The sequence below is a fragment of the Pistacia vera genome, unplaced genomic scaffold (genome assembly GCF_008641045.1).
Source record: "Pistacia vera cultivar Batoury unplaced genomic scaffold, PisVer_v2 Contig233, whole genome shotgun sequence".
Taxonomy (NCBI): domain Eukaryota; kingdom Viridiplantae; phylum Streptophyta; class Magnoliopsida; order Sapindales; family Anacardiaceae; genus Pistacia; species Pistacia vera.
The window spans coordinates 1,128,190-1,146,607 of NW_022196039.1; the positions used below are offsets into that span (position 1 = coordinate 1,128,190).

Here is an 18,418-nt window from a genome sequence, read left to right on the forward strand (position 1 = left end):
GAAGACAAAGAGACTGGTTTATTTACAGAAACAAACGTTATTTCTACTTTAATTGATTTAAATTTTTAACTTCTCTGATTATATTACAACAAATCAGTGTATACCAGCAATTTGTTGTGTTCGGATAGTATTATTGTTTGACCATTAATAAAACAGGGAACTCATTTCATTTTAAAAAGGATGGGGTAATTTTTTAATTTCTACAAACATAGGGTTAGCAATAAATAATTTTCCAAAAATGAAAAATAAAAGAGAGTAATTTCTACGGACGAAGACCATGTCAGTGAACTCCAAATATTTTCGTTCTTTCTTTCTTGCTTCTCTCCGTACTGAAAAATTGTCAGATAATCGAAATTTGAGCAACGCGTGAAATCTCACACTCCTCATCCTCTCGAACTCACCCGCAATCTCTTGCATCAGTATTCATGCTTTGATTCACGATTGAGTGGGTTCTGGTATGATCTTCACTTAATTTCGTTGTTTTGTTAAATCAGGTTTATCAATGTAAATGGACGAGTTTCGCTTTTTTTAGAGATGAGTTTTTGCTCTTGTTCATGTCAACTAGGCTGCTGAAGAACTAACATTCATCCATTTCAGACAGAAATTTTACTGCTTTAGCTGATTTTGCACTGATTTTTGGCAATATTCATGTTGATATTGTAAATTTGATGAATTTCGTGGTTCTTAGTTTAATTAAGCTTATTTCACTCATGGTTACAAAAAAATTTAGCGGAAAAATTATTTTATTATACTTGTTACGGTGTTATGCCCGCAATTCTTCGCTGTGGATTGTGTCAAATAACGAATTTGTGCCGTGTTTTTTTCATGGAAGTTGAGTGGGCGTATGTGTAATCGGTTTCCCTTCTTTCAAAACTATCTTAAAAGGTTCTTATGTATATTGAAAGCTGAGTTTTTGATTACGGTCAGTTAATATATTTGGGGTTCAATGGTGTTAATTCTATTAAGCGTTTTGTTATTTGTAAGTAGGATGATGTGCTAACGGTTGGAAGAATTCAGTTGTGTAGGGAGGGGATCGATGGGTGCGCCAAAGCAGAAGTGGACTGCAGAAGAAGAAGCTGCCCTTAAAGCTGGAGTGCTTAAGCATGGGACTGGCAAATGGCGAACTATACTTTCAGATCCCGAGTTTAGCGTTGTTTTGCAGTCACGTTCAAATGTAGATCTGAAGGTATGCAATAATAGAGGTATTCTTCAGTTTTAGAGAAAGGAACTGCATCTTTTCTTTTTTAAGTCAGATGATTTGGTATTTCTCGTTTAATAGCATTTTGTTTGTTGCATCCTTATGCGTCAAAACAGCTCTCTATGCTTAATTTGACACTAATGTTCTACAATGCATTGTGATATAGTAATTTGTGTTATGATTACTATGGATAGGATAAATGGAGAAATATAAATGTCACAGCAATATGGGGATCGAGGCAGAAGGCTAAGCTTGCACTTAAAAAGACTTCACTGACCCCTAAGCATGATGGTCGGACTCTTCTGACCCCTAAACACGATGCTCAGACTCTTCTGACCCCTAAACACGATGCTCAGACTCTGATGATCCTTAAACACAATGCTCAGACTCTTACGACCCCTAAACATGATGCTCAGACTCAGCTGACACCTGAACTTGATAATAATCCCATGGCTTTGAGCACTTTACCTCAGAATCATGAAGAAGTTGTTGATGCTAAGCCTCTAGCAATATCTGGAGGAACATTCCGATCTTCTGGTTCCAAAGAAGCAGTTGCAAGGTTAACATCCTTTACCAATATATAAAACTGCTGTTGCTTTACTATTGAACTTGGTTGTTATGTGCATGGCATGTTGGTCAGAAGTTATTATTATTAAGCTGGGGTTCAATCTTGGAAAAGTATGGAAGTGAATGATCAGTTTACTCCAACAACATTATATTTGTTTCATTGTTCCTACTGATTTCACCACATGTGTGCACTACTGAGCACCCTAAATCTTAAATCATTTACCCAGAATAATCCCCTGAAAAGTTAGATGTTTTGCACAATATCATATTCTGCATAATATTTTTAAGAAATGATCTGGAAAAAAGCAAGTATCTCATTAAATGATAGTGGATGTTTTCAATTGTTTATAGGCCATTAAAGTCTTGGACTATGAGTCATGCTATCCTGCTGTTGCATAATACATGATTATTCACTTACTCTGTTGTTGACTTGTCTGTTTATTGTAGGTTGGACAAACTTATATTAGAGGCAATTGCCAAATTGAAGGAGCCAAATGGTTCTGACAGGGCTTCAATTGCTAATTACATAGAGGTATTCAACCTGTGCATGAATTCTGCAAACCTTTTATGTTTATAGAAAAATACTAAACTAATTAAAGTGCAGGACAAATATTAGTGATTATAATTGTGAAGATTTTCTCTTCAATTTCCTTCTTGAAAAGATCTTCTCCATTCTACCATTTCTTTTCTTAATTGGTTACTTATCCAGAAAAAGAGATATTGCAAAAGATTTCCCTACAACAGGATTACTGATGCTACCTACGTAGAACCATTGTAAGATTGAAATTTTTTTCTCTGCAATTCTTTTGAATATATATTTAAAGGGTCTTGATTGCTTGCTTATTCATTATCATGTTACTATTTCCAACTAGCTAAGACTGAAAACTCTGGTAAATGTTAATAGCAATAACATACTGCTTTTGAGACTGTTAAACGTTAACAAAATATTCATCAAATTTCATGCAATTTTGTTGATTTGTCAGAGTTGTCGGAGTTGTTAGAATATCACTCATTCAATGATCAATTTAGAGTGGTATGCAAGGAAATGTCTGGAAGTTGCTTACATGTATAAATTATCGTTTTTGAATATTTTGATTTGGTTTTGACATTGTTAATTTTCTTTTGCAGAAGCAATACTGTGCGCCTGAAAACCTCAGAAAGCTATTAGCAACAAAATTAAAGCTTATGACAGCAAATGGCTCATTGATGAAGGTAATCACCTGGTCAAGTACTAGATGAAAACTGATAATCCGATCATGCACATTAATTGTAAGTTCCATGGCCTTGAATATGGTGAAATTGTAGTTCACATTAATTGATCAAGGTAATCACTCAGCCAACTTAGTTAAAAACTGATATGCACATGACTTTCATTGATCGTAACATCCATGGACTCCAAGCTGATGAAATTATGGTTGATATCTATTTTTTCCAAGGTATTACGGAAGGTCTATAATGTATGAGTGAATTTACTTACCCTGAATTTTTCCCAACCATGAGTCCAATAATGATAGATAACTCAAGAAGTGCCTGCATAAAATGGTTTGAAATATTTTGATGACATGCTTAAAACGGATAATACTGATTGTAAACTGTTGAGAAACAGAGGGTGAAAAGACGGAAATCACCCAGAAAGATTCATTTTTACTGTTCTCATGGATTCATTTAAATGTTGATTTAGTTGTTCCAATTTGGATTTGTATACATGGCAGGAAGTGAAAATACATATCAGCTTAAGATCAAAAAAAGTAGGGAGATATATACCGAAAAGAAACTAAGCGCAATAAATGTAATTTGGGATTATATGATTTTTATGATCTTCTTTCAACAGGTAAAGCATAAGTACAGTATTGCACCCAGTGCAGCAGCTTCTATAGCTAAAAGGTCTCCCAAGTTACTCCTGGAGGGAAGGCAAAAGGTTTCGCCCAAGCCACATAAAAAAGACATCACCATTCTTACCAAGTCCCAGGTTGAAGCTGATCTATCAAGGATGAGGGGCATGACAGCACAGGAGGCTGCTGCCGCTGCTGCACAGGCTATAGCAGAGGCAGAAGTCGCAATTGCAGAGGCTGAAGAGGCTGCTAGGGAGGCTGAGAAAGCAGAAGCTGAAGCAGAAGCAGCACAAGTTTTTGCGAAAGCAGCAATGAAGGCACTGAAATGTAGGACACTTCGTGCCTGGTGAAGTCCTTCAGCTTTTGCAATCGTAAGTACTTTATCTGAAAACTATCTATGTATAATAATAAATGCACAAGCCATCTTTGGAGGATGCTGACCCCTTGCTTGGACTCTCAGGTAATTAATGTAGTGAGTACTTTGATAGGCGTTGGTGTTGATTTGGGCAGAGTCTCATTAGTTTATGCTTTACTTGGTATACAATTTTGCACGCGTAAATGAATCTTTTCAAAATCTTTTGGTTTCAACTATAGAATTTTTTATTCACTTTCATCATCTCTGGGAGCCTATAGGTAGCCCTGTTTCTCCATCATTGGGACTGATTCTAAAAGTAAAACTCTTTCATATTTACAGTGATCGCAGATTTTCCATTTTAACCTGTAAGCTGTTAAGTGTAGCCATCTCAAATGTTTGGAAAAATCCCTCTATGATGCGTCCTTCTCTGATACATTTGACTTTCAAACCTAGAGCCAAGAAAGATAAAAGCCTTCTACAATGCATTGTGATATAGTAATTTGTGTTATGATTACTATGGATAGGATAAATGGAGAAATATAAATGTCACAGCAATATGGGGATCGAGGCAGAAGGCTAAGCTTGCACTTAAAAAGACTTCACTGACCCCTAAGCATGATGGTCGGACTCTTCTGACCCCTAAACACGATGCTCAGACTCTTTTGACCCCTAAACACGATGCTCAGACTCTGATGATCCTTAAACACAATGCTCAGACTCTTACGACCCCTAAACATGATGCTCAGACTCAGCTGACACCTGAACTTGATAATAATCCCATGGCTTTGAGCACTTTACCTCAGAATCATGAAGAAGTTGTTGATGCTAAGCCTCTAGCAATATCTGGAGGAACATTCCGATCTTCTGGTTCCAAAGAAGCAGTTGCAAGGTTAACATCCTTTACCAATATATAAAACTGCTGTTGCTTTACTATTGAACTTGGTTGTTATGTGCATGGCATGTTGGTCAGAAGTTATTATTATTAAGCTGGGGTTCAATCTTGGAAAAGTATGGAAGTGAATGATCAGTTTACTCCAACAACATTATATTTGTTTCATTGTTCCTACTGATTTCACCACATGTGTGCACTACTGAGCACCCTAAATCTTAAATCATTTACCCAGAATAATCCCCTGAAAAGTTAGATGTTTTGCACAATATCATATTCTGCATAATATTTTTAAGAAATGATCTGGAAAAAAGCAAGTATCTCATTAAATGATAGTGGATGTTTTCAATTGTTTATAGGCCATTAAAGTCTTGGACTATGAGTCATGTTATCCTGCTGTTGCATAATACATGATTATTCACTTACTCTGTTGTTGACTTGTCTGTTTATTGTAGGTTGGACAAACTTATATTAGAGGCAATTGCCAAATTGAAGGAGCCAAATGGTTCTGACAGGGCTTCAATTGCTAATTACATAGAGGTATTCAACCTGTGCATGAATTCTGCAAAACTTTTATGTTTATAGACAAATACTAAACTAATTAAAGTGCAGGACAAATATTAGTGATTATAATTGTGAAGATTTTCTCTTCAATTCCCTTCTTGAAAAGATCTTCTCCATTCTACCATTTCTTTTCTTAATTGGTTACTTATCCAGAAAAAGAGATATTGCAAAAGATTTCCCTACAACAGGATTACTGATGCTACCTACGTAGAACCATTGTAAGATTGAAATTTTTTTCTCTGCAATTCTTTTGAATATATATTTAAAGGGTCTTGATTGCTTGCTTATTCATTATCATGTTACTATTTCCAACTAGCTAAGACTGAAAACTCTGGTAAATGTTAATAGCAATAACATACTGCTTTTGAGACTGTTAAACGTTAACAAAATATTCATCAAATTTCATGCAATTTTGTTGATTTGTCAGAGTTGTCGGAGTTGTTAGAATATCACTCATTCAATGATCAATTTAGAGTGGTATGCAAGGAAATGTCTGGAAGTTGCTTACATGTATAAATTATCGTTTTTGAATATTTTGATTTGGTTTTGACATTGTTAATTTTCTTTTGCAGAAGCAATACTGTGCGCCTGAAAACCTCAGAAAGCTATTAGCAACAAAATTAAAGCTTATGACAGCAAATGGCTCATTGATGAAGGTAATCACCTGGTCAAGTACTAGATGAAAACTGATAATCCGATCATGCACATTAATTGTAAGTTCCATGGCCTTGAATATGGTGAAATTGTAGTTCACATTAATTGATCAAGGTAATCACTCAGCCAACTTAGTTAAAAACTGATATGCACATGACTTTCATTGATCGTAACATCCATGGACTCCAAGCTGATGAAATTATGGTTGATATCTATTTTTTCCAAGGTATTACGGAAGGTCTATAATGTATGAGTGAATTTACTTACCCTGAATTTTTCCCAACCATGAGTCCAATAATGATAGATAACTCAAGAAGTGCCTGCATAAAATGGTTTGAAATATTTTGATGACATGCTTAAAACGGATAATACTGATTGTAAACTGTTGAGAAACAGAGGGTGAAAAGACGGAAATCACCCAGAAAGATTCATTTTTACTGTTCTCATGGATTCATTTAAATGTTGATTTAGTTGTTCCAATTTGGATTTGTATACATGGCAGGAAGTGAAAATACATATCAGCTTAAGATCAAAAAAAGTAGGGAGATATATACCGAAAAGAAACTAAGCGCAATAAATGTGATTTGGGATTATATGATTTTTATGATCTTCTTTCAACAGGTAAAGCATAAGTACAGTATTGCACCCAGTGCAGCAGCTTCTATAGCTAAAAGGTCTCCCAAGTTACTCCTGGAGGGAAGGCAAAAGGTTTCGCCCAAGCCACATAAAAAAGACATCACCATTCTTACCAAGTCCCAGGTTGAAGCTGATCTATCAAGGATGAGGGGCATGACAGCACAGGAGGCTGCTGCCGCTGCTGCACAGGCTATAGCAGAGGCAGAAGTCGCAATTGCAGAGGCTGAAGAGGCCGCTAGGGAGGCTGAGAAAGCAGAAGCTGAAGCTGAAGCAGCACAAGTTTTTGCGAAAGCAGCAATGAAGGCACTGAAATGTAGGACACTTCGTGCCTGGTGAAGTCCTTCAGCTGTTGCAATCGTAAGTACTTTATCTAAAAACTATCTATGTATAATAATAAATGCACAAGCCATCTTTGGAGGATGCTGACCCCTTGCTTGGACTCCCAGGTAATTAATATAGTGAGTACTTTGAGAGGCGTTGGTGTTGATTTGGGCAGAGTCTCATTAGTTTAAGCTTTACTTGGTATACAATTTTGCACGCGTAAATGAATCTTTTCAAAATCTTTTGGTTTCAGCTACAGAATTTTTTATTCACTTTCATCATCTCTGGGAGCCTATAGGTAGCCCTGTTTCTCCATCATTGGGACTGATTCTAAAAGTAAAACTCTTTCATATTTACAGTGATCGCAGATTTTCCATTTTAACCTGTAAGCTGTTAAGTGTAGCCATCTCAAATGTTTGGAAAAATCCCTCTATGATGCGTCCTTCTCTGATACATTTGACTTTCAAACCTAGAGCCAAGAAAGATAACATGTATCCGCAGGTCATTTCTGACATCCGTCTATTTCATATTTTTAAAAACAGTATGTGATATTTTAACTATTCTGATTCCCCTGTTTTCATTTGTTGAAGATAGTAAAGTTTTGATGCAACATGCAATGTTGTAGGTTACTGAATATTCGTCCTATTTTCGGTTTTAATAGTTGTCAATCTTATTGATATCTTTCAAACTTGTGCAGATGACTTGATAAATAAATGGATTTGTAGAGAGATAAGTGTGGAACTGAAATATCGTACTGAAAAGTGAAAACATCATTCGGGTTCAACGTCTATTGCCATAGTGCCTATGTGATGTATAAAGTTAGGCTTGTAAATCCAGATATTAAATAACAGACGTGAAAGATACAAAATCAATATCTGGTGCCGAGCTAGATATATAATCCAACTCTTTTCCTTATTTTATTTGATGATGGGTTAAACCATGATAAAAAGAACAACTGCATTTGACTAGCGGGGCTTAGTGGCAATATTGCTTTATTATTCAATGGTGGTGCGATTTAGGCCACTGTTTTTTCGTCCCTTGTTGCTTCATATGCGGGTGTTCACTGGAAAAACGGATAGAAACCATGTGGTAACACTTGGAAAATATATGCAAGAATTACCTTAGTCTGTCTCGATCGTTCCTTGATTATGAAGTGATGAATAGGAAATCATTCATTCTTTCTAGGCCTTCTCGCGGCAAGCTATCAGAAAATTTATGAATTGACGCTGCAAAATTCGAGTTTTTTTGTGAGTTTGCTCGCAACAAAGTGTGGTGAAAACAACTAAGAAGTGCGTAGCCAAAAGTTTCAAAAACAACTCCCTACACCTACTTACCTACGTATGCCCACTCGCACTCCCAATTTCATAATATGTTTTTATGTAATTATGTATGTTTCAATTCTTTATTCTTATTAATTAGGCACAAATTGTATAAGATTGAAAGTAGAAAGCCTACCAGTACACCGAAGAAGCTGAAGCGCTTAAATAAGACAACATCTACATCTAGTATGCAACTAAAGCCAACCAAGAAACGTCACACAAGACAAGAAAAATTTGATTGGGGTGCAAGGATCCAGTGGACTGAAACTGAAATTAAGCAACTGTTAGTCACCTCATTAACTGAAAGTGTCCCTCACCATGCCCAAACTAATATAAACATATATTGATCTTTTTAAGGCACACTTTTGAGATAGGGTTTAAATGAAGCATTAATATAGCCTGTCTTCGTGCGCCAATCCCTTTTCAGCTTGGGGTTACATTGCCCAACAAAGATTCAAACCAAGCAACTCACCGCAATGCAATATAGCAATACTCCCTCTAGAAATTTGTTAGTCACTTAAACTCATGAAAAACAAAAACAAAAAAGATTTTAACTTTCAAATTCAGTTCTCTTATTCTTCCCCAGCATTTACATACAGACTTCAATCAAATTGGCATCAGCCAAGTGCAATCTTTTAGTTCCAGATAATAAAAACTGATGAAAACTTACGCAATGACATCCTCAAGGCGGAATCAATCTTATTTCTAGATTAAACTCAAATCCTGATGAATCTATTAACAGGATGGCTTTTACATTCTGAAAGTCATGCCCCCTTTTAATTACCAAGGTATTCAACATTATTGCAATTACAAAGTATCCAACATCAGCACAGTTAAAGAATACAATCAAAGCATCAAATACCTAATATTACACAAGAATTCAAAAGCAACCCCTCACCAAAACTACGTACCAAGGTAACCAGGGAAAACATTTTCCAGAAACAGAGCTTTCAACTGAAAAACAAAACCCCAGCAATAATTATATACGCCAAACTTCTCCTTAAGTGTTCATTTGAAACTAAAAGAAGCCACTATCTCCTCTTTAAGTGTTCATTAAGAAACCACTTCAAAAGGTAATTACTGAGCACATTAATCACATACTAACCCAAATTTAGCTACCAATGGAACTTAGTACCCATTTAATAAAACTCAACCTCGAAACTCCTCCCAAATTTTCATTTGTCTTGACACTAAACGACTCTAAAAGCACGTTAATCAAATAAATAAACACCAAAATTCAGCTACTACTCTAAACCAACAAAAACGTCAGCAACAAATTCCATTTCCAAAGAGAAGTAATTTTCCACTTTTCTTTCTTTTTTTTTTTTTTTGGGTATCATTAAGATGATCAATGATTATTCTACATCAAAACCAAAAATCACATTCAACCAAAAATAAACAATTCATTCCAATACCACAGTAGCGCCCAGCTCTTTGAGTTTCTGAGCGATCGAATCGGCCTCTTCTTTGGTGGCTCCTTTCTTGACAACAACAGGCACTTTCTCCACCATATCTTTAGCTTCTTTTAAACCCAAATCTGTGAACGTTCTCACCTCTTTTATAATCTTGATTTTAGCAGATGCATCGAACTTCTCAAGTTTTACATCAAACACCGTCTTCTCCGCGGCGGCCTTGGCCTCCGGTGGGCCGGATCCAGCGGCTGCCGCTCCGGCCGAGCTAGGCCCGGAAAGAGCTGGACCGTAACGGTTGAGACCCATTTTGTGACGGAACAAGATTGAGTAGTCATATCGTTCAAGCTTTGTGAGGTCCAGAAGTTCGTCGGCGATACGTTCGAGCTTCTGGGTTCGGGTTTCGGTGGTGGTAGATAAAGAACGAGAAAGGGTAATTGGTTGGGTTAGTTTTAGAGTGGTCATGAATCTGGTGAGGGACTTGTAGGGAATTTTCGTGGTTACTGAGGACATTTTTGAGGAAGGAGAGAGTTTCGACTTTCGAGTGGTGCGTTTGTTCTTGTTTTAGTGTAGCTAGATTTAATGGTGGTAGCTCTTTAAACACGAGTTGAGGAGAGGGTTTTGTTTATTCTTTGTTAGGGTTTAGGGATAGAGGGAAGTAGAAAGCAATATTGACAAATATTTTGTTTAATTCTGATGATGTTTCTAAAGTTTTAACTATGCAATATAGGTGGGTGCATAATTTTATTTGAAATTTTTTGGGGTTCAAAAGAGTTTTAGTGAGGCTTCAATAATAACACTCTTAATCCTGCAACTCCAATGAAAAATGTTCGGCTTAAAATAAAAATTAATGGACGAGAATTTGATCACATTAAACTTATCAAAAGATTTTCCTTCTCCTACAAATGCGACTCAAAGTTGATATCAAGTTCTTACAATATCAGAAGATATATATTGATATATTTAACTAATTTTTTTTATCTTGATTAGGAATTTGCAATAACTAAAGGAGTGGTACAAGGAGCTAGTTTATACCTATGATCCATTACTATACATCAATACATCTTTTACAAACATAAATTATGCTATTTCATCAAATATCTTTGGGATGGCCATTTAAGGTTGCAGTTGCATTCACCCAAATGAAGTGAGTAGTGATTTGCACTCACTTCTTCTGCCCAAGTTCAAAGGGAAAGCAGATCCCATCTTTATTTTGGCTTTCCTTCCATGCTTCTAGTATTTCATTTGCATTAGGCAGCTCCAAACCATGGGAATCATCAACTTTGTTTCTTGGCATTTCAAGTTCTATCTCATCAATTTCTCTGGAATGTCCATTAAGATACAGATTTGAGAGCTCGTTATCCAAGTACACACCAGATGCTGCATCATCAGCAAAACTGTCCAGGCTAATGCATGCGCTAGATAGTTGGTTATTGCTACAACTGAGAGTAGGTGGCTTTGACACCACATCTGTATCATCATCCTCCCAATCCTTTCTGGAGTGGTTAATAGAACATGTATCAGATGCAACCTCAGTCCTGCGGGCAAGAGGTTCTGCACCCATGTTGGCAATTCCAACCTTCATACTTACGGCTGAACTTGGAACATTTTCTGTATTGTTGAAATCAAATCCGCCATTGTTGCCATCCGAGGGTGAAATATCTGTGGCCTTGCTGCCACAATGGGTGGAACTTGACAAGTCTCTCTCTTTGCTTGATACACAAAGCGCATGCAATGATCTTGACAAATTTGAGACAGTGACTTCAGATGCTACATTGCAATTACTGAGAGCATTCAACAATTTCTCTAAACTTTCCTGATTAATCCTGTCTCCATTTTTCTCGAAAAGGTCTTTCCACTGTCTTTCACTGACTTGGAACGGTGCAAGAGCCATGGTGTTGACAAGGGTGACAGCTTTCTCATAATTATTTTGAGCAGTAGCTTGAATTAACATTTCAGTGAAGAGCATTTGATGAGGAATTTCTCCACCTTCCAAAAGTATGTCAAAAGCATGCTCTAGGAGATACCACTACATTCAAAAGAAAACAAGCTTAGTTACAATTCTCCATTCCTCTTTGAGCACATCCAATAACATATATGATGAGAACACTGACTGATAATGTGAAAATACTAAAGAAACATTAAGCTATTTAGCCTGTTAAAACTGTTTTTCTCTAAAATGATAATGCTTAAGTATTTAGCGGCTGCCTCCCAGCAGTTTCCACTGCAGTTAACAATGACAAATTGGAATAAAATTAATAGAATTTCTGAATTTGATCATTAAATTAAACAAAAAAACGATACCATGATAGTAAAAAAGTTCTTGATATTTCCAAATATCTGTTCGTGAGGAAATTCACAGCATAATTAATGCAACCAGAGAAAGAAATCAAGAGATATATTTTCCTTTTCTTTTTGGTGCCAGGTCGTATAGAGTTTCATCATTTTAGAAAAGGGCCCTAACAGATCTAGTACAATTACTATTTCAACCAGAAAGAAGAAAAAATACAATTTGAAGTAGAAAGAAGACAAAACTTACTTTCCCAGCTCTGGATGCTTCAACTAGTAGCCATGCATTTTTTGTTTGATCTAACTGATACCCAGAGAGAGCCATTCCCTTGTACACATATTCAAAGTATTCCCATTGGTGTGCACTAGCAGATGCCTCAAGCATTAAGCTATAAGTGTAATTGTCTGGTTTAAGGGAAGTTGCATTACTACCAGGAGTGTAACGACCAGAGTTAGTTCTCATAGTTTCTTCAAATAACTCTTTAGCTTCAGAAAACATATCATTCCGGCCATAAACTTTAAGCATGGTATTTACAGTCCCTATATTGGGTTCACAATGCTCTTTCATATGTTCATATATAGATATGCAGTCATCAACATATCCTCCATCCAAGGAAGACATTATCAGGCCAGTGAAGGTAACCTCTAGAGGTTTTCTATGACGAAGTTTTTTCATCTTCTCCACCTGCAGGCATGTCTTAGAATTAGAGAAAGTTGTACGTCTCAGATCTACTGTCAATATCAAGTACACAATGCATATAGAGGCCACAATATGACAGTTGGATGAAAAAAATTTAACCCAGCAAGTAAAATGAATCAGTAAGTGTTACTTCTGACAGTTACCATGGCATTCATTGTCACTTTTATGCATGTTTAGCATAAGTAGAAGATAAAAACCATCAATGTCAAACTGAATCATCTACTTGAATCATCAATCAGACAGGCACATTCTTTCTCAATGAAATAATGTATGGGTAATGCTACATATACAAAGTTGGAATTCCCACTTTTATGCATGTTTAGCATAAGTAGAAGATAAAAACCATCAATGTCAAACTGAATCATCAATCAGACAGGCACATTCTTTCTCAATGAAATAATGTATGTGTAGCATTACTGATAATGTATTTCATTTCAATTGTTCACATTTATTAAGGTCCAGCATCAGTAGAACATGTGTAAACCACCAACAACACAAATAACCAAATGACAGGCAACACCAGGATGACTCTCGTTCCACATGGTTCCTACATGTCTGCCAATAAAAGAAACATGCTACAATTATAGTCGTTTCTGTACCATAAATTTCTGTAAGTAGTACTGAAAATAACACTAATGATAACTGTGGTATTCAGTGCTGGAAATTTCACTAAAATAATAACTCTTCCAATTCTTACCCCAGAGCTTTTTGCTTCCCTTTGGGTCCCTTCAAAGGAATTCCAAGACATCTCATTCTTTTTTATTCATCTTGGGAAGAGGTTTTAGGGTTGTACTGGCTACAGGGGTCTTTTTGTCATAGGTGTACAGACAGCTATGGAAATTCTGTATATCATTTTACTTTGTTTTTGTTCTAATTGGTCCACATGGTTTAACCTCTCTTTTTATTAATATAATATATGTTCATCATTCTTATAAAAAAAAGATGAGACCAGAATATCATGCTTAACAAAAGCAGTTACAAAAATAAGCTTACAAGATTACTAATAACAGCTGGCATCTATTTAAATCGGGCAGGACATACAGCATCCAAACAAATAGCTTGTAATTCAAATATTGATGATATATGCGTATCTGATATAAGGGGTAAAAATCACTAACCTCCCAAGCTTTATTTGAAATCATCACCTAAATGGCAACTATTGCCATATTAATCAAACTCCCTCCAGAACTATTAAAAAAATGAATCACTCAGACCCCCAAATGTCAACTCTGTTAGATTTCTGTTAGGTTTTAAAGGGCAAAATTGTCATTTAGCACTTTTAACTTAAAACAAAACTTAACTTAATTCAAGTCAGACCCTTAACTTAAACCTTCTTTCCTTTTAGCCCCAGAAGCTCCACCCAAACCCATCACTTTCAAATTCTTTCACTTCCACCCCCACCTTTCCCAACAACTCACCCAACTATCACACAAACACAACCTCCATCACCTGCATCTAATGCCTTAACAAACACAAACACTGCAATATCGCCACCTCTAGAGGCCAAGGCGGCCTCAATCGCAAGTCCAAGGAGGCCTCAAGCTGGGCCAAGGCAACAACTAAATCAATGGAGGAGGCGGCGACCTCACGAAAGAGGCCAAGACAGCTTCAAGCACTAGGTTGTCGCCACCTTGCAAAGCCACCGCCTTAGTTGAGGCCACCACTGCGAGATAGAATGTAAGGAAGGTGGAGGTTGGCAAGGGGTTAGGATTTGGATTTGGGGCATTTGGTAATTTCAGTAAATTTTAGGGTATTTTGATAATTATAATAGATACAAATTGGTAAAATTGTTGTTAAATTTCACTTTGGGGTAAAATGAGAAATGTTTACTTAAAACCTAACAGAAGTCTAACAGAGTTGGCAATGGGGGATCTAAGTGTTGCATTTTTCAACAGTTATGGAGGGGGTTTGATTAAATGGCAATAGTTGCCATCTGAGTGTGATTTCCAATAAAACTGGGGAGGTTAGTGATTTTTGCCCGAGTATAATTAGTGTGATTTCTACCAGAAGAACAACTCCTTTTTTTTCTAGCTGAGAAAATGAAGAAACAAAAGAAATAAAGAAAGAGGACTGCTCTGAATTATACATGAAAAAAATCAGATTAAAAAGGAAAAGGAAAGCAATACTAGATTATGTAATTGATGCCAGAGTAATATTCATAACTAGAGTCCTTCATGAGTATCAGGGAAACCAAATAACAATCACAATAAAACCAAGCTCCGCAGAAAGACAAAGAAACTCACCACAACCATAGCCTCTTGCCACCTCCCACTATTGCAAAGGCAGCAAGCAAGCTCATAGTACACACTGGCAGTTCCAACAACTCCCCTTTGTTCCATATCCCTTACTACTTCCACAGCTTCATTAATTTTACCTTCCTCCCAAAAAGCTTTGACAAGAACTGGAAAAACACAAATTAAACTGGTATGAGCAACCCAACATCAGTGACTGTTAGAGAAAAGGAAGACAGAAAGCTACCTCTATAAGTAAGTGCCCTTAGGCCCTCTCCGCTTTTCTTCATTTTCCTAAAGAACTCGTGGACAAGGTCATATCTTCCAGATTGCAGCATTACCTTTCAAGAAGCACCTCCTGTAAGACTTGAATACAAATATATTTTGAGGATAAACAACATTTTGCAATTAGAAAGTCTTTCTAGACACCCACCGACCTAAATTTTCCATGAATTGCAAAGTGCAAACGGCTTCAATAAAATTAATGTAATGTCTAATTTGCAGCAAGTTAATTATGTTTAAGATTAAACAATATATCAGAGCATACAACTATCAAAAGTACAAATCACTTTTACAAATAAAATTAAACATTAAACTTGAGAGATAACTTTCTAATTCAGAAAGATGGATTTAGTGTTTACCTCCATAGCCAGTCCATATGTTGCTCCATTAGGTTTCAGACCACTCTTCCTCAACTGCTTGAAGACCCAAAACACACCCTTCCACTGATGGGAAGGAACACATGCGTTCAATACCTGAAAAGCAATTTGGCTGATGTTGAATTAATTAAGTTATGCACCACTGGAAGTAAAATTAGTTATAACATAGTAATACTCCCTTACAGCATTATATACAACTATATCAGGTTCAAGGACGGGATCCCAATTCTTGCGGCGCATATTTTTAATTCGTTTGGAAGGTTTTAGCCTCATGCACTCAATTAATTTAAGCAATTCTTTCAGGAAACCAGCTTGACCAAGCGTAACAGCAGCACTATGATACGCAGCTATATCAGGATATATATTGCAATCTTCCTGAATGACATCAGTGTGAGATTCAATTCAGTAACACTAGACATATTTAAAAAATAATATTTAATTAATTAGAAAGAATAAAGCGTGAAGTAACAAAACTAGTGGAATATTACAAGCATCAGATTGAAAATGAGAAGAGTTTCCTGCGGCCTCCTAGCCTTTCCAAGAACTGCCAAAAGTTTTGTGTAAACAAACCTGCAATGCAATTAACTTGTTGCATGATAATAGAGCAACACTTTGAAAGTATACACATTTTCAAGCATATATAAACAGACACAATAATTTTATAGAACAAAACCAAACAAATGCAATTAGTAGAATGAGCTAGAAAAAAAGAAGTCAACCACAAAATCACTGCCCCAGGATCTGAAGTACAATTTACAGATGAAATAACACTGCCTGCATCAACAAAGCAACAATCTCCATGTTGAGCGTTTTCATCTATAGTCTCTAGTATTGAGAATTACAAATATTTACAGCACATAAAACCACTTAATTGAATAAAAATTATATCCTTAACAATGAGTTCAGCTGAAGTTTCATAGAAAATGGGCTATACTCCATTTATACCCCTCTGGCCTAAGAAGATGTGACCTTTTAGTCTTCATTTGGACAAAATTTTGAACAAGAAATACTAACACAAATAACTAATAGTTCTGGAACCAGAATAAATAACCAAATTATACCTGCTTTTTGAATCTCTTATCTCCTTACGTCCATAAACCCATTCAACAACAGACATAGCCTGTCTCCAACTTCCCTTATCTCCAAGCCCCTGTACAATTTTCAGCAACTGACCCTCTGTAAACAACAATCCTGACTGCTTCATTATCCTCACAAACTTCCAGTTCTTCACAGTCATTTCTCTTTCGCCCAACCTAACACCACCAACAAAGCCAAAGCAGATAAAAATAATAATAAGAAACATCATACATAGTTACAGATTAACAATGAGAATTCCAACTCAAAACCTATCAACAAGAACCCGAATAGCCTCAGCCTCATTGCGCCACCGTTTTTCTGGGTCCCACCCCCGATTTTCACTCCCTGATTCATCTTCGATGTCGTTATCAAGAACCCAATTCAAATCTTCCTCGAACATTTCCTTCAATTCTCTCAAATTCTCTCTTTTCAAATTATGCCCAACAAACTCTTTGCTTTCAGAGGCGAGTTCTCTGAACTTGAGCCTCTCAATTCTCTCCCAGGGCTTTCCTATAAGTGGGTCTCCGGTTTTTGCAGCTAGGGCTCTGGTGAAGTGCTTGTACTCGCGTTTGAGAGTATGGAAGTGTTGCTCTTCGGCCAGAGCCTGTTGTTGGGACTGTGTGAGTGGTGGGGTTAGGGACTGGGATTGGGTTTTGGCTTGCTTGCGTTTATGTTTTTGGAGTTGTTTTTTGTGAAGAGTTCTGAGGATTTTGGGAGTGGGGAAGACTCCATTTTGAAGAAGTTTCTGTTTGATTTTTTGGGTGTTGGGTTCAGATTGTGCGGGTGCTGGGAGTTTAAGAGGCACTGGTTGGGCTTCCATGGCGGGAGTAGCAAGCTATGGCTAAGGTTTTGAGTTTTAGATATCTTATATTACAATAAAAAATCTCGTCCTATAAATATCCAGGGATAGTATGGTACAACCGTACAAGAAAATCCAATATCGTAAAAGGAGTATATTATTAATTAATTATGGACAATTTAAAATTATAAATATTTGGTAAATCTCCTAATTACATTTTTACCTTTTGTGTACGTTTGTTCCAGGGACATAAAAGATAATACCAGTAATCTATCTTATTTTCCAGTAATTACTATGCATGAATGTCAAGTAATGAAAAGTTACGGTAAACTTTCAATGCCAATAGTAGTAATTTTAGGTAAAAACGAGAGTAATTCGATTACCGTCTGGGAGGGTGTTATTTTTCCATTACTGGGTAATCAACTGCTCATACTAATTTTACCTTTAATTAATAAATATTTTGGACACAAATGTCCTTATATGTCTCCTAAATAACAATTAGCCTAAATGTGCAAGATGACTTCTTTAACCTCGTATATTAATTTTTTGGACAGAGATACCCTTACTATTTACATGGATAATACCCAAAATACCTCTAACCACCCAAGACAACTACCAGTTGTTGGCCACCACCGTTGGCCACTGTCGACCACCACCACTGGCCGTTGTCGACAATCATCAGAACAGCGAACGACCGACTGGATTTGGCCGATTGTGCACTGATCTAGTTGTTTATAGCCGGATCGAAGGGTGAAAATGGCCAGATGGTTATGGATCTGGTTGATCATGATGGCCATTTCTGGCTAGATCCATGGCTGTAAACGGCTACAGATATGGTCATTAATGGCCAAAATAGATCTGGCTGTTTTCGACCAGATCCATGACCATTAACGGCCAGAATAGCGCAAGGCAAGCTAGA

At 36.6% G+C, this 18,418-nt stretch overlaps 4 protein-coding genes across 5 annotated transcripts; 2 read left to right on the forward strand and 2 right to left on the reverse strand.

Annotated features, from left to right (window-relative positions):
• Positions 1–286: 286 nt before the first annotated feature.
• LOC116131420 (telomere repeat-binding factor 2-like) lies at positions 287–7,852 on the forward strand. Of its 2 annotated transcripts, none has more exons than XM_031417064.1 (7): positions 287–455; positions 1,018–1,186; positions 1,393–1,757; positions 2,213–2,297; positions 2,894–2,977; positions 3,597–3,968; positions 7,714–7,852. In XM_031417064.1, the coding sequence occupies exons 2-6, from the start codon at positions 1,037–1,039 to the stop codon at positions 3,945–3,947; spliced, it is 1,035 nt and encodes a 344-aa protein (XP_031272924.1). In that variant the 5' UTR covers positions 287–455; positions 1,018–1,036; the 3' UTR covers positions 3,948–3,968; positions 7,714–7,852. The 2 variants fall into 2 exon arrangements, with proteins under 2 accessions (XP_031272924.1, XP_031272926.1); XM_031417066.1 differs by having other exon boundaries at positions 1,026–1,186.
• Positions 4,009–7,842, forward strand: LOC116131398 (telomere repeat-binding factor 2-like). The gene is made up of 7 exons (XM_031417043.1): positions 4,009–4,057; positions 4,192–4,268; positions 4,477–4,841; positions 5,297–5,381; positions 5,978–6,061; positions 6,681–7,052; positions 7,714–7,842. The coding sequence occupies exons 1-6, from the start codon at positions 4,009–4,011 to the stop codon at positions 7,029–7,031; spliced, it is 1,011 nt and encodes a 336-aa protein (XP_031272903.1). The 3' UTR covers positions 7,032–7,052; positions 7,714–7,842.
• Positions 7,853–9,269: 1,417 nt separating the features above from the next.
• On the reverse strand, positions 9,270–10,275 carry LOC116131444 (50S ribosomal protein L7/L12-like). Its single transcript, XM_031417098.1, has one exon. The coding sequence runs from the start codon at positions 10,255–10,257 to the stop codon at positions 9,739–9,741; it is 519 nt and encodes a 172-aa protein (XP_031272958.1). The 5' UTR covers positions 10,258–10,275; the 3' UTR covers positions 9,270–9,738.
• Positions 10,276–10,636: 361 nt separating this feature from the next.
• On the reverse strand, positions 10,637–17,552 carry LOC116131354 (pentatricopeptide repeat-containing protein At5g67570, chloroplastic). The gene is made up of 9 exons (XM_031417013.1): positions 16,970–17,552; positions 16,685–16,876; positions 16,112–16,193; positions 15,807–15,998; positions 15,606–15,719; positions 15,212–15,305; positions 14,977–15,134; positions 12,284–12,718; positions 10,637–11,773 (listed from the first exon to the last, which is right to left on the reverse strand). The coding sequence occupies exons 1-9, from the start codon at positions 17,518–17,520 to the stop codon at positions 10,910–10,912; spliced, it is 2,682 nt and encodes an 893-aa protein (XP_031272873.1). The 5' UTR covers positions 17,521–17,552; the 3' UTR covers positions 10,637–10,909.
• Between the last annotated feature and the right edge of the window lie 866 nt (positions 17,553–18,418).